Here is a 15,553-nt window from a genome sequence, read left to right as displayed (position 1 = left end):
TATATATATATATATATATATATATATATATATATATATATATATATATATATATATATATAATGTGTGTGTGTAATTTTGTGTGTATGGGTGTTTTATCTGTATGCATGTATACCACATATGTGCCTGGTGCATTAGGAGGTCAGAAGAGGGTACCTTAACTCCTGTAACTGGAGTTACATGTTGGTGGTTGTAATCTACCATGTGGGTGCTGGGAACTGAACCCCCATCTTTTGAAAGGGCAGCAGTGCTCTTAAATGCTGAGCCAATTACCAGCCCCAATTAATTTTTGAGGTAGTGTTTCTTGTGGTAAACTCTAGTCTTGAGTCCCTGATACTTCTGCCTCATCCTCCGGAGGATTAGAGGTGTGCACCATGGCACACAAACCTGAAAAATAACTATTTTGTGGTGCCCCCTTTTCTGCATGTGAGGCAACTTATATTTTAACACTTCTCTATGCATATGATTTCAAAGTAATGTAGTGTACTAATTGTAACAGAGGTGGTGGGAAAATGGAAATGTAATCTGTAGCTAAATCTTAGCTATTTTAGTTGTCAGTACGCAGGCAAAGCATTACGCTTTATGTAGAGCCACTTTGAATGGGGCTGTTACAGATGTAGACCTGTGGTAAGAAGTGATGAGCTGATGTCTCAGACTCCACAGGGACTTCATAACTGGATCCACAATAGGAAGCAGCTCCTGGGAGAGCCCCTAACTACATAGAGAGATTTCTGTCTCAGTTTATACAGTAGTCTCATTCCTCAGAATTTCCCTGAACCCTTGGATTCTGGATTTGGATTGTAACAGAGCAGACTTTTTCCTGGTAAAAAAGTGCTAGGTAGGCATTTCAAACTACTGTGGGATGACAGGGTGACTTTGGCATAATCAGAGCAGATTTGAGCATTGCAGGACCTCTCTCAGGACCTTGCTCTCCATGCATAGTAGATTTGCTTAACTATTTTTTTTAAAGATTTATTTATTATTATACATAAGTACACTGTAGCTGACTTCAGACACACCAGAAGAGGGTGTCAGATCTCATAGTGGGTGGTTGTGAGCCACCATGTGATTGCTGGGATTTGAACTCAGAACCTTCAGAAAAGCAGTCGGTACTCTTACCTGCTGAGCCATCTCACCAGCCCTTTGCTTGACTGTTGTAGCAAGCAAAAAGCACTCCATAGATTCCCAAGGGCCTGTGCTGTTGTAGAACCATGATCTGAGCTAACTTAGATGGAGTACCCTGAGCTGCAGAATTCATTCAGAACTCTCAGTTGTTTTTCTAGAAATAAGAACTATTTTAAAATGGTGGTTAGGTGTCCTGTCCATTTCTGCAAAGCCTTTTAAGCTATTTTATACCTCAAAGTATACCAGTAATAAGGAACTGTATTACTTACACAGTTCATATTTCCTGAGAGGAGTCTCAGCATTTGGAGGTAGTGACAGGAGGGTTGGAGTTCAGTGCCTTTATCTCTATATAGTAAGTTTGAGGCCAGCCTGAACTACATGAGACTTTGTCTCGAAAGAATATGTGAATGTGTTTGTGTGTGTATGTGTGTATTGATTATGTGTTTGTGTTATGTTCATGCATAACATACACACACACACATAGCTGACAAGATGGCTTAGTAACTAAAGGTATTTTGTGTCAAGCCTGATGATCTGAAAATTAAAAGTAATATATCATATCATTATGTCATAACATATCAACTTCTCAGGAAGGAAATGGGAATTCTAAAAGACCCCTGGGCAAGTACTCAGTATATAAGCATAAAAAAGAGCACCACTTTCCTAGTCACTCCCCTGTTCTCCAGAATCTGGAGAACAAAGGTCTGTCTCCATGTGGGAAGCAAAGAGGTTTGAAACTCATTGTTTCATCTTAAGGTTAACTTAGTTTGCAGCTGTTTAAGCAAAGTGCGCTGATAAATGGGATAGTAACACAGTATTCCTGGGCCCCACCATGTTCATTTCACAGTGGTTTTTCAAGCTGGTGTTTTAGCTTTGGCTTTCTTAAGCAGAGTCTCTGGTTTGTAAAGGCTTAGCAGTCTGCTAACGTACTGGAGTTACAGATGAGGGCTTGTGCCACCCACAGTGATCCAACCTGTTCATTTCAGGTCCTTCTAAATTGAGAGCTTATAATTTTATGTACATAGCAGGGAAAAGAGCGAATTTATTTTTAGAAAAATATAGAAATCATTTGAACCATATTAGTCAAATTAGCAAGATGGTATATTGTGCCTTTTGGTTTGGTTTGTTTTTTTTCCAAGACAGGGTTTCTCTGTGTAACAGTCTTGGCTCTCCTGGGACTGAGACTGGCCTCACACTTACAGAGATCCACCTGCCTCTGCCTCCTGAGAGCTGGGATTAAAGGCATGAGCTACCATGCCCAGCTAACCGTGCCCTATTTTTAAGTAAAGAAAATGAGATTTCAGTGGGTGAAGATTGTTGCTTTTAGAAATGTCCTTAGAAATGGACTCTCGGGGGCCAGAGAGACAGTCACTGGTTAGGGAGCTTGCTGCTCTTCCAGAGAACCTGAGTTTGGTTCTCAAAACCCACATCAGGGACGTCACAATTGCCTGCACTGACCTCCAGGAAAATGCACATACACATAACATACATTTACAGATATAAATATGTAAATACAAATGTTAAAAAATGGCCTCTAAAAACTCTTAAGAGTTTGAACATTTGTACTGTATTTGTGGGCAGAAAGCATGTCAAGGTGGCTTTATGTTTGCTGACTTCATACTGTTTTCTTCATATCCTTTTGAAAAACTTTAAAATGTGTTTTAATTTTGTGTATGTATGTTTCCCTGCACCACATGAATGCTCAGTGTTCACAGAAGCCGTAGGGCATTGGGTCTCTGGGAACTGGAGCTGCAGATGGTTGTGAGCTGCCATGGGTGCCAGAAACCAAACGGTATCCTCTGGGAATGCTGGGAGTCATCTCTCCAGGCCTAGCACCCCAGCCTTCCCCGGGTTTCGGTTGTGGGAGCTGGTTCATTCCTGTTGTGGGATCCAGGGATGGAACTCAGGCCCTTAGGCTTGCCCACTGAATCATCTCACTGACCCTGAATAACTTATGAAAAACTTGACACATACCCCAAAAGTCTGTGACTGTTGTCTTGGTTATTTTGTAATGTCACGCACCCCTCTATAGTCAGGAGGTCCTCCATAGAGGTAGCTCTGCTGCTGAGCTCAGGTCACAGGAGACATTTGGTTGAGACACTTGAGAGGCAATAATGGTGTCAGGAGGGCAGGGGCAAGAAAGCTGCAAATTGCTCTATGCTGCAGCTAGTTCTAGGACCTCTTGCACCCAAACCAGACAGTCCTGATCCTTCAGGTGCCAGCGTGGGGACACTTGTTCTGAGTCTTTATTAACAGATTAGGAAACTTTCCCCTAAATACTCAACATCTACTTGTAAATGTATATTTAACTCATGTTTTTACAGAACTACCTTCTAGAACATGGCCTAAATGTTATCTTTATTATTTTTTTAAAATAGTAATTGGGCTAGAGAGATTGCTCAGTGGGTAAAGGCATTTGCTACCAAGCCTGAGGACCTGAGTTCAATCTCTAGGACGACATGATGAAAAGGCAGGTTATCCTCTGACCTCTAAGGGCATCCCATGGTGCGTGTGTGTGTGTGTGTGTGTGTGTGTGTGTGTGTGTGTGTGTGTGGTGTGCCTCACCCCAAGGTCTTTCAAAGGTTAGGCAAGTGCCCTAATACTGAACAACACTCCTGACTCTCACCTAAAATGCTTCAGCCGGGCATGGTGGTGTATGCCTTTAATTCTAGAATTCTGGAGGCTGAGGCAGGAAGATTTCTAAGAGTTCAAGACCAACCTAGTCTTCCTACTAAGCTCCAGGCCAGCCAAGGCTATATAGTGAGATCCTGCCTCAATAAATAAATAATAAAATAAAATAAAATCCTTTCAAAGTATTGCTCATCCATTTTAACATTAAAAACAAATGATTTTCCTCTTGTGACAGGCTCAAAGAGTCCTAGCTGAATTATGGAGAAGGGATTGTTTTTATTTGAAATTTATGTGTTTATTTTTGAGGCGGTTTTCATATGTAGCCCTGGCTGGTTTGGAATATGCTTTGTAGACCTGGATTGTTTCAAACTTCATGATCTGCCTCCTTTTGCCTCACAAGTCCTGGAGTTAAAAGCACACCTGGTTATTTTTCATTAAAAGAAAAAAGGAAGGATTTACTACTGTTTTACATAGACTGACTGACTGACTGTTTTGCCTGTGCATATGTCTGTCCACCACATGTCTGGAGAAAGCACTGGATCACCCTGGGGGTGGAGCTACAGGACTTATAGTAGTTTCAAGCCACCGTATTGGTGCTGGGAATCAAATCCATGTCCTCTGGAAGAACAACTAGTGCTCTTCTGAGACAGCTCTCCATTTCCTATTTTTGTATTTTTGTGATTCATTCTGTAGACCAGGCTAGCCTGTATATAATTCATGATAATTCACCTACTTCAGCTCCCTCTCTGTCCTCACCCCACTCTACCCCTGCCCCTTATTCCCATGCCCCAGGGTTGGGATTACAAGCATAAACTACCACTGAGTAATTTTATTTTAGTGGTAAATATCACCTTAGAAAGCTCGAAACAGTGTTGGTTTGTTTCTTGTTTAATACTTTCTGTTCTAGCAGGGAGAAGTAGTTCTGTTTCTACAGTTGTGAGTTTTAGTAACTGTTGAGTTGCTATTTATATCATATGAAACCTGTTTTGCCTCTGCAGGTGTTGTTTGTGGCAATAAACTGTTGGTGGAACCAGGGGAAATGCAGAAAACAGAAGCATTTCTTCTATTTTCCTGTGATACATCTGTATCATCGGAGGTAAGGGCTTGTGTTTCCAGTCCCACTTGTATTCATCAGTTGATCAGGGAACTTTTTTTATACAAAATGATTAGTCAATGTGGAAAATTGAGAAAATGCAGATAGGCAAAAATAAGTTTAAAAAAAGTAAGGTAGTTTGATGATTACATTAGCCATGTGCAACCAGTCTGTTTTGATTGTCCTTTTCTATGAATATATGTGTCTGCCCTCTAGTTGTAAGTCTGAGAAGTGATTGGAAAGAACATAATGTTATTTCTGAAATTGTTCTCTCTCACTTCTGTGAACATAAGTGTGTTTACATCAGTATATGTATGCTACAGCACTGTTTTTAAAAGATGAATTACTCCATTATATGGCTGTACATTTTAGCTACTCAAAACTGTTACACAATACAGAAGTATACCCTGTTCCTCAGCCTGTTAACCTGATAGTGTAGCATGCTCAAGATAATAGTTTTTGCTAGGCATGGTGCCTATACCAGAAATCTAAGCTTCTTGGGAGGCTGAGGCAAGAGAATTCTTTGGGGCCAACCTGGACAACTTAGTCTCAACCAAATAGCTGGGAATATTAATTTAGTAATAATGGGATTTCCTAACATGGGTGAGATCTTGGGTTCAGTCCCTAGCCTTGCAATAAGGAGGAGGGGATGCAGTACAATTTCTTTCAGTTAAGAAGAAAATTACTAGTAGTCCATAGTTCTGAACTGACAAAGGATGGAAACCCTCAAGTTTCATGATTATTTTAATTTTTTTTTGTCTCTAGTTGTATTCATTTTGCCTAAAGTGTCAAGCTAACTGTGGTTTTTATTTTAAGGTATTTTGTTCTTGTTTTTTAATCTTTATTTTTAGTTATATGTATGTGTGTGTGTCTGTGTGGTCATGTAAATGCAGAATGTCATAGTCCTTGGAGCTGGAGTTATAGACAATTGGGAGCTCCCAGGCATGGTTGCTGGAAACCAAGCTCTGGTCCTTTGCAAGAGCAGTTACATCCTCTTAACTGTAGAGCCATCTCTCTTAGGCCCAAAATTTATTTTATTATCTATTTATTTATCTTTACGTGTGTGTGCTTAATATTTGTATATGAACTATATGCATACCAGAACTTAAGGAGATTGAAAGAAAAACATCATATCTGGAACTGTAGCTACAGGGGATTCTGAGCCATCATATTGGTGCTGGGAATCAAATCCAAGTTCTCTGGGAGAATAGACAATGCTCTTAACTATTGAGCCATCTCCCCAGCTCATCCATCTATCCATCCATCCATTCATTCATTCATTTGTTCATTTGTTTAATTTGTGAAGGGGTGACAATACCTTACTATTTATTTATTTATTTATTTATTGGTTTATTGGTTTGATTGTGAGTAGTGACAGGATCTCACTATGAAATCCTGGCTAGCTTGGAACTCACCATATCAGCCAGGGTTGTCTGGAACTTGGAAAGATTGACTGGCTTTTGTTCCCTAGTGCTGAGGTTAAAGGCATGTGCTGTCAAGCCTTCCTTTGTTGGTTAAGGGGTCTCATGCTGTAGCCTAACCTGACCTAGAGTGTAGTGGTTCTGCCTTAATTGCTCACAGGAGCTGGGAAAATGGACATCTGCTACCACATTGACTTTAAGCTAGTTGCTTCTGCTGTGTATATGTTAATGTTTGCTTTTGCAGATGTACTGAGACCCTACTATGGATGTTAAGTGGTATTTGAAAAAGCTGGTTTGGGGCTATTTATTTAGAGACAGAGTTTCTCTGTGTAACCCTGGCTGTCCAGGAGTTTACTGTGTTCAACCAGGTTGGATTTGGATTTAGAGAGCTCAGCCTGCCTCTTCCTTCCCGGTGCTGGGATTAAAGACTTGTGCTACTCCATCCAGTTTTTTATCTTAATCTTTGAGGAGGTCTCGTTCTATATCCCAGGCTAGCCTTGAACTGATGATGTTCCAACCTTAGCCTTCTAGAGATGCTAAGAAGATGTCATTTAGGCTTAAGTCAGTGTGATTGGCTTAAAGTCTATGAAAGGCGAAATGGGTAAAAACTTGATTAGTGAGAGCTTTATTTTTAGGGGTTCCTTTCTCCTTCTCATGTCCCTCCTGGGTCTCATTAGTAGGGATTCACAGTCATCACTGACAGACTGTTAGTGACAGACTCTCTATCCTTTTCCTTCTCAGTTCCATACCTCTGGCATAAACTGTTGTGCATTGCATAGTGTTTTTCTGAACAACTGATTTATTTAGGAAAGACTACATTTTCCACTTATGAAGTGCCTGTGGAATCAAAGGAACAAGCTAGCTTCTCTTGGTAGCCATTTAGATTGGTTTCCAATCTCCCCACTCTGCTTCTTATTCAGTAGCTTCTTTCTCTGCTTTAAAGGCTCTTTAAAATTCAAGTGAGAATTCTTAAATATAAGGTACAGTCCCAGTGACCATCTCAGGCCTCGTTCCTACTTTATAGAGTTCAGGAGAAAGCACTGTACTGAAGCAGGAGGTGCATTTACCCTACTAAGGCCCCTGTGTTACTCCTTGGCTTTGAACAGTGGGGTGGTTAAGATTTTGCAGACTGCCAGAGGTGGATTCAAGTTGATGTGACATTAAAATTGGCATTCCCTTGAATTGAGATGAAGGTCATTTTGAGAGGCACAAGAGTACACATTAGCTGTCTGTGTTCTCAGCTTCTGTAGACTTTAGAATCAACAGTCCAAGCCAGGTGTTTTGCTTCATGCCTTTAAACTGAGAACTATGAAGGCTGAAGCAGGAGGATTGCTGTGAGTCTGAAGCTAGTCTGTGCTACTGTCTTAAGGTTTGTGAAGAGACCCCATGATCCCATCAACTCTTATAAACAGGAAACATTTAATTGGGGCTGGTTTACAGGCTCAGAGATTTAGTTCATTGTTGGCTGGGCAGAAGTATGGCAGCGTGCAGGCAGACAAGGTGCTAGAGAAGGGACTGAGAATTCGACATTTGGATCCGCAAGTAGCAGGAAGAGATCTGGCTTGAGCTTCTGAGACCCCAAAACCCACCCCTTAGTCATACACCTCCTCCAAAAAAGCCACACCTACTCCAAGGCCACACATTCTAATAGTAGCACTCCCTATGGCCCCAAGGGGGCTATTTTATTTTACTTTATTTTTTAAAACCACCACAGCTACTATGTGGAATTCTGTTTTAAAAGGAGGGTACCTATCCTAGTACCCTGTTTTCCGCACTAGGGCTTTGAAATGCCCACAGTTCATCTTAGCCTGCTGCTTTACTTACTTAAGTCTGTTCAGATGCCTTTCTGCTCACTTTGTCACTTAGGATGCAGTGTGCTGGTACAACAGTGCTGAGGCACAGAAACTCCCCAGCTACCTCTCCATGTTCTGGGAGTCTTGGTCTCAGTTTTATACATGTGCATGTGCATGATTGCTCCTGGGCACTCCTGTCACTCACAGGCCTTTCCTGCTTACAGTGCTCACCCTCCCCACTGGGGCTCACAGCTGAGCAGAGGCTGCTGTTTGTGTATTTTGTTGCTGCTGTTGCTCAAATTTACTGTAATGCTTTTATCTTTGAGCTACTTAAACTAACAGCGTTCTGCTTTGTGGGCTAGGTTTTGGGGTGTGTATTGATGCCATCCCAAAGTTGATGAAATAGAGTTTGGAACATGGAAATGGGTTCTCACCGCCTGTTAGTGCCCAGGAGCTCTAGACCAGCTCATCCTACACTGATGGCAACAGTTTGGGATTCAACACTTGTATATCTGCATCTTGAGATCTTGTTGCCTTTTACAATTCACTAGGACACTTTACTAGGAAAACTCAGCAAAGCCTGAGGCCTTGAATAGATGAAATTTCTACATGGATTGGCATTTTTGCTGGACAAAATATGTTATTAGATTCTTTCTTGTTTATTTTAAAAATCTAATTCATTGATTCGTTGATTCATTTATTCATTCATTCATAGTATATTTGATATAGGTTCTAATGCAGCCCAGGCTGGCCTCAAGTTTGATATAGATACAGATATAGATATATGTAGCCAGTCTTTGCTACTTTGTGAGTTCCTCTTTTCCCCCACTCTTTATTCCCCTGGTTTCACCCCTAACATGGGAGAGAAACAAGGATAAAAGGGAGTGAAGAAATAGGAAAACTCCGGAATCTAATTTCTTTCCTTTACTTCTTTGACCACAGCTACTAACAAACCTCAACCAGTCTCTCTAAACAACCAACAACTATCCACCCTGCCTCTCAGAGGTCCTAGCACTATGTACCCTCTGAATAGTCCCAGGATTCCAAATGTCACATATTGCAGAAACGATCTGCAGATGGCAAAACCATGCTTCTGCTAGAGCCTGAGGCAAACCATGGTCAGCTGCTGAGGACAGTCCAAAGCAGCCCCATATTCCTACTCCTGGGATTAAAACAAAACACATTCTTATAATCTTGTGTTTTTTAAAGAAACACAAATTCTAGAATTATCATTACAGATACAGATTTAGAAACAGGTATAGATATAGATACAGTGTAGCTATAGATATATCCAAGTATCACCTTGAGTTCAAGGTGATCTGGAAGAGCAGTCAGTGCTCTTAACTGCTGAGCCATCTCTCCAGCCCCCCTTTTTTTCTTTAAATTAAAATTTGTTGGCAATTGGTAGGTTTGGTGATGATGGAGGTAACTGAAAAAACTTTTTTTTTAATTAATATTTTTCATCAATGTAGTTCTGGCTGTCCTGGATCTCACTATGTAGTTCAGGTTGACCTGAAACTCTTCACCTGGCTATGCCTCCCAAGTGCTGGAATTAAAGTAGCACCGTGCCAAGCCACTTGAGTTGATGGAGTCCTTATTTCTATCTCCCAGCCATGCTTGTAGAATGCTGTGCTTGCTTCTATTCCTTTGTCGTTGTATCCTGCAGTGTTCACTGAAGAACTGTGTTTATCTCATGTGTTTGAGTTTTTATAATTATGTTATACCATTATGAGTACAGCATGTTTGAAATTCTTTCCTGAGCTCTGTGCATTGCTGCTGTTAACAGTAAACTTAATGTCAATCTCTGTAGAGAAAAGAATGGTTGCAGAATTGCTGAATTTCACATGTCCCTGCCCCCTGTCATTCAGTAACATTTGTGTATATTATAGGCCATTGAGAGAGACTAGAGAGACTTTTGATGAGTCTAGGAGGGTATCGAAGCAGCCAGGTGAAAATCTGATTAGTTTGGGAGGATTCCTATGTTACTGTTTCATTGCTGGATCAGATTCCTGTGCATCCCAAGCATAGCCAAAAGGGACCAGAAGGAAGATCATTTATATACCTCCCGACTTTATCCTTGCCATTTTGTTCTGAGGTAATAATACTTTAAACAGGTGTCAGGTTCACTTAGTTTAGGGATCCTTTGTCTGAGTGCCCTTGGGAATATTAGTAATTACTTTTTAATAGGCACAGGGTCAACTGGCCAGTGTTCATTTCACGGCTTCATGTAAAAGGAATCTGTCTGTATGTGTTGAGTATTATAGCAAAGATCCTGGAATTCTTTAGTATGTGGCTAGTTTCCAAGGCCAGCCACCTTTTTCTTTTTTTTGTAGAAATATTAAGAAAACTAATTTTTCTTTTGGAGAATAGGAGAGTTTAATTTGCAGCTGGGTTAAGATTGATCTCATAGAAGTGCTTGTACTTTCCCCACCTGAATTGCTGATTCTCTTTACCTCCTGAGCAAAAGCAGGTTGTTTGCCTCTGAACCAGTTGCTAAAGTAAAGATGTTTTTATTATATGGTGTTGATGGCTTTTGTTATACATTGCAGGTTTAATGCATGGTATATTGTTTTTATTTTGGTACTAGTTTTGGACCAATCGAATACAAAGGCCCCCTGAGTGCTGTTTACATTGAGAAGTTTGTTCGCCGGGTGATGAAACCGCTTCTCTACATCCCATCTCAACCAGAATTGCTAGATTTTCTCTCCAGCTGTGAGGTACCTACCCCCCTTACCCCCTGTCCCCAATGCTTTTGACTTGGTTGGACTGGGTTCTTTATATTAAGTGGTTTTTAGTTTACTTTGTTTTATTTTGGTGTATATTAATAATTGTACAAGATAGGTTTCATTATGACATTTTCATACTTTAAAAAAGTCTCCTGGATTTCAGCAATTAAAAAAATACAATTGGTGGCTGGAGAGCTGGTTCAGGGAGTAAGAGCACATACTGTCCTTTCAGAGACCCTAGTTCAATTCCCCACACCCACTAGGTAACTTGAAACTGACTGTAACTCTCGTTTCAGGAGATCTCATATTAAGAACTCCATGAGATTCTAATTATAAGGATAGCTGACTAAGTGAGCATTAAAAGACCAGAGTACTTACAAAATCTCATCTCTGTTTTGTTTGGAGATTTTAAACAGATGTTGTTCTTGTCTCACAGTTGACTAGAATATGGAATTAGTTCATAGTTTTTATGCAGCTACTCGTTTCTAAGAATATTCTGTGGCCCTATAATATTGCAAATGAGGACCTGGCTTTTCTTTTCAGTTTTAGTTTAGCTTTTGGTTCAGTGGTTAAGAACACTTGTGCCTCTCCTATATGACTCAGGTTCAATTCCAGCATCTACATCAGTTGGTTCACAGCTGCCTGTATCTTTAGTTCTAGGGTATTTGAAGCCCTCTTCTGGCTTCCATGAGCATGCCCACACATACACATAAATAAATAATAAAATCATTTTTAAGGGTTTATTTTGTGTGTATGGGTGTATTGCCTGCTTGTATGCCTGAGCACCAAGTGTATCCTGGTGTCCACAGAAGGATGAAGAAGGTGTTTGGCTGCCCTAGGACTGAGTCACAGATAGCAGCACCATGTGGGCGCTAGGGATTTAACCCAGATTGTCTGCAAGAGCAGCCAGTGTGCTTAACTGTTGGGACTAAACTTTAAGTTTTTTGCAAGAGTAGCAAATGCTCTTGACTGGAGCTACCTCTTCAGCCCCTACAACAAATCTTTATTTAAAACAAAACAAAAAAACAAAATAACAGCAACAAAAACCCTGGAAATATAGTCCTTTCTGATTTTTTTCAGTCTTTTTAGTTTTTGATTTTTTGAGACAGGGTTTCTCTGGGTAGTCCTGGCTGTCCTGGAACTCTCTATAGTCAAGGCCTTTTTAAATAGAAAATATTTTAGCTTACTAACGTTGCTTTTTTTCCAGTGGCCCTGTTGCCAGCTTCAATACCTCTTAAATTATTGTTATTGTTATAAGATTTTATTCTCTTGGGTTGCTGGGTGGGGTAGTACATGCCTTTAATCCTATTACTTGGGAGACAGAGGCAGGTAGAATGTGTTTGAGGCCAACCTGTTTTACATTGTAAATTTAGGCCAGCAAAGCATACATATTTTAAGAATAAAAATGTAATCCTTAATTTGCATTATCTTTTAAAATAACTTAAAAATTCATTTATGTAAATTGTTTTATTTATTTTTCTTCTGAGACAGGGTCTTTCTACATAGTCCTGACTAGCTTAGAACTCACAACATAGACTAGGCTGGCTTGGAACTCATAGAGATCCTCCACCTGCCTTTGCCCCTTGAGCACTGGGATTAAAGGTGTACACAACCACATTCAGGTTAAAATAGGTTTTAGAAAAAAATATTTCTGTTGTATGTATGTTTGTGTGAGTCTGTGTATGTCACTTGTTTATAAGTGCCTTTGGAGGCCAGAAGAGGGCACTGGATTCCTGGAACTAGAGTTTCAGCACCATGTGGGTATTGGGACTAACCTTTGAATTTTTTTGCAAGAGTAGCAAGTGCTCTTAACTGCTAAGCCATCTTCTCTCCAGTGCCTGAGTTTTCTTTTTTGAAAAACTCTCATGAGTCCCAGCCCAACCTTGAGCTCCAAGCACCGCTGAGTCTGATCTGGGGCCAGTGATCCCATTCCTCACCGCCTGAGTTGTTTGGGGACCTGAGATGAGGGCAGTGTTTTCGTTTTTGTCTTGAGGGGGCCTTGGAAGTAGGGTTAGTTGTTAGTCCAAGCTGACCCCCAGTCCTCAGCACTCTCACTGCCTCTGAGCTCCTATAGACGGGCGGTTAGCACCTGCGTCACTGCAGGGAGTTCTCCAGACTAGTGAACGATCTGATGTCAGGCTCAAGTCAAAGCTTAACTCTGCTACTGCCTAACTCTATGGCCTTAGTCTCCTTAAACCTTTATTTTTCTCATTTATAAAGCAGAAATAATCTAGATAAGACAAATCTCTAAGCACTCAGGAGGGCAGAGGCAGACTGATCTGTATAGTGAGACTCTCAGAAAACAGAAAAACAAGTAAAATTTAATTAAAAAAATCTTTGGGATGCAGTCCCAATAATAAATGGAAATCGAAACTATCAGTAAAAAAAGAAAAAAGAAAAGAAGAGAAGAGAAAGAAAGAAAAGTTTTTTTTAAACAAATCTTATCAGTAAAAATATTTTGAGGAAAATTCTGGATGTTAGGATTGCAGCAAAGACTTTAAATGTTATAATGATAATGTTGAAATACCTTATTCATGAGGATTTTTTTTATAATTAAGAGAAAAAAAGTGATCTGCAGAGATCAACTGCTGCCATCCTTCAGTCTTGCCCCATTGGCATGTTTGTAGAGTACTTTGCCCAATTTTGTCTTATTTGGGTTTTCGCTCATCTTCTAAAAGGGAAAGAAAAAGAGAAATGAGAGAGACCAGCCTGCAATTCCCCACAAGGAGCTACAAAATAACAGTACATAGCATAAAGCTTCAGCAATCTACATATGTGGCAAAGACAGATCTGGACTACTGAGAAGGCGTGAGAGGCAGCTCTGTCATTCTTCAGCTGTGTCAGAGGAAGGCTTTGTTCCTTTGGTTTTGTTGTTTATTTTGAGGCAGGGTTTAAGTCTAGCCCAGACTGGCTTAAAACTTGCTGTGTAACAAAAGATGACTTTGAATTTATGGATCCTTCTGCCTCCACCTCTGTGGTTCTGGGCTTACAGGGCAGGCATCAGCACACCTAATATATGTTGGGCTGGACATTATCCCAAGGCTTCCTGAACCTTAGGATAGCACTTTGCCAACTAAATTACATCTTCACCCCTCTGCTGTATTGATTTTTTTTAAAGATTTATTTATTTTATATATATGAGTACACTGTAGCTGTACAGATGGTTGTGACCCACCATGTGGTTGCTGGGATTTGAACTCAGGACCTTCAAAAGAGCAGTCAGTGCTCTTAACCGCTGAGCCATCTCTCCAGCCCCTGTATTAATTTTTTTATGTTATATTTAAAACTGGGCAGTGGTGGCCAATGCCCTTATTGCCAGCACTTGGGAGGCAGAGGCAGGTGGATCTCTTTGAGTTCAAGGCTTTAGTGGTCTGCCTACTGAGTTCTAGGCCACCCTGGGCTGCATAGTGAGACATTGTCTCAAAAAACCCAAAACAACAACAACAACAGCAACAACAACAACAACAACAACAACAGCAACAACAAAAATCCATGTGTGTATGGTTTTGTGTGTGTGTATGTGTGTGTGTGTGTCAGAGACCGACAGATACAGAGAGAGAAAGAGAGGGGTGGTGGTGTCAGTGTCACACAGGAGTGCATTTGAGACCGTCTTTGGAAATGAGCCCTCTTCTTCCATCATGACTTTAAAGGATGAAACCACGGGCGGGAGTTTTATGCTTTATTGAGCCTGTGGTTGGCTCAGTCTGCTTCATTTCTTACAGAGGGCACATGTCATAGGTAAAGGGCTTAGCTGGCTTCTCTAAATAGCAGTTATTTGGCTAGACAGTCCCTCTGATAATCTTGCCTTCAGTGGTGTTTAAAGGTTAGAAGGAGTTTTCAGAAGGGTCATATAGTTCTGGTCAAGGAAGTATTATTTTGTCTCATGTTTTTGAGATGATGGCTGTGTTGCCCAGACTGGCTCTGTAGATCCTCCTTCCTCAGCCTCTCGAGTAACTAGGACCACACAAGAAAGTAGTAACTCAGAGATGTCCTTTTTATTTATTACTTCAGTGTTGCTAGTGTATCTGTATTGAAGAGAGAAAGGTGTGCAAATTCTTGGTGTTTTCTCTTGCACCCTTAGTATTTGCATTCAGACACCGTCAGAGATCATGCATGGTCTAAGTGTTGGCATGGCCCTCCTGTGTGGTTCACCAGTATGGAACCCACTTATGAAGAGTGATGTACCACAGTAATTTAGTCTTCTTTGAAGCAGGAAACAAATGAGTGTTACTCAGAGAGGACTTGAATTTTAAAGACTTCTGTTGTCTTGAACATAACCTGCTTTCTCCTAGAAGCTATGAATGGCATTTATATGTTTGTGACATCTTTTTGTTAGACTTTTTTTTAAAAAATTATGTGTGTGAGTGTTATGCCTTCATGAATATCTGTGGACCATGTACATGCAATTCTTGGGTATGCCAGAAGAAGGTGTTGGATCTCATGGGGCTGGAAATATAAGTGGTTGTGAGCTACCATGTTGTAAATCAAACCTGGGTTCTCAGATTTGTCATAGTGGTAGGCTTTATTGATTTGTTTATGACCACTATAGGTATATTTGTAACATAGGTCCTCTGTACAAATCAAGAAACCAGGTAAGCCACGAGTGGTACTGATGCCTTCTGTCTCCCAAGTGCTGGGATTAAAGGCATGCCAGGCAATATTTAGTTTCTTTATGGCCCTTAAAAAAAAATCCCAGCCGGGCATGGTGGTGCATGCCTTTAATCCCAGCACTCGGGAGGCAGAGGCAGGTGGATTTCTGAGTTC

At 40.6% G+C, this 15,553-nt stretch overlaps 1 protein-coding gene across 3 annotated transcripts in view; it reads left to right on the top strand.

Moving 5' to 3' along the window:
* Txndc11 (thioredoxin domain containing 11) overlaps window positions 1-15,553 on the top strand; it is a 60,568-nt gene that overhangs the window by 6,363 nt on the left and 38,652 nt on the right. For all 3 annotated transcript variants that reach the window (XM_021209199.2, XM_029544868.1, XM_029544867.1), the window contains exons 3-4: window positions 4,755-4,852; window positions 10,651-10,780. In XM_021209199.2, the coding sequence (XP_021064858.1) occupies window positions 4,755-4,852; window positions 10,651-10,780 (228 nt within the window). The remainder of the gene's footprint in view (window positions 1-4,754; window positions 4,853-10,650; window positions 10,781-15,553) is intronic.

Source organism: Mus pahari, chromosome 12 (assembly GCF_900095145.1).
Source record: "Mus pahari chromosome 12, PAHARI_EIJ_v1.1, whole genome shotgun sequence".
In the NCBI taxonomy this organism is placed as follows: Eukaryota; Metazoa; Chordata; class Mammalia; order Rodentia; family Muridae; genus Mus; species Mus pahari.
Note: the sequence above shows the minus strand (reverse complement) of the source record. Positions and strands in the feature narration are given on the sequence as shown.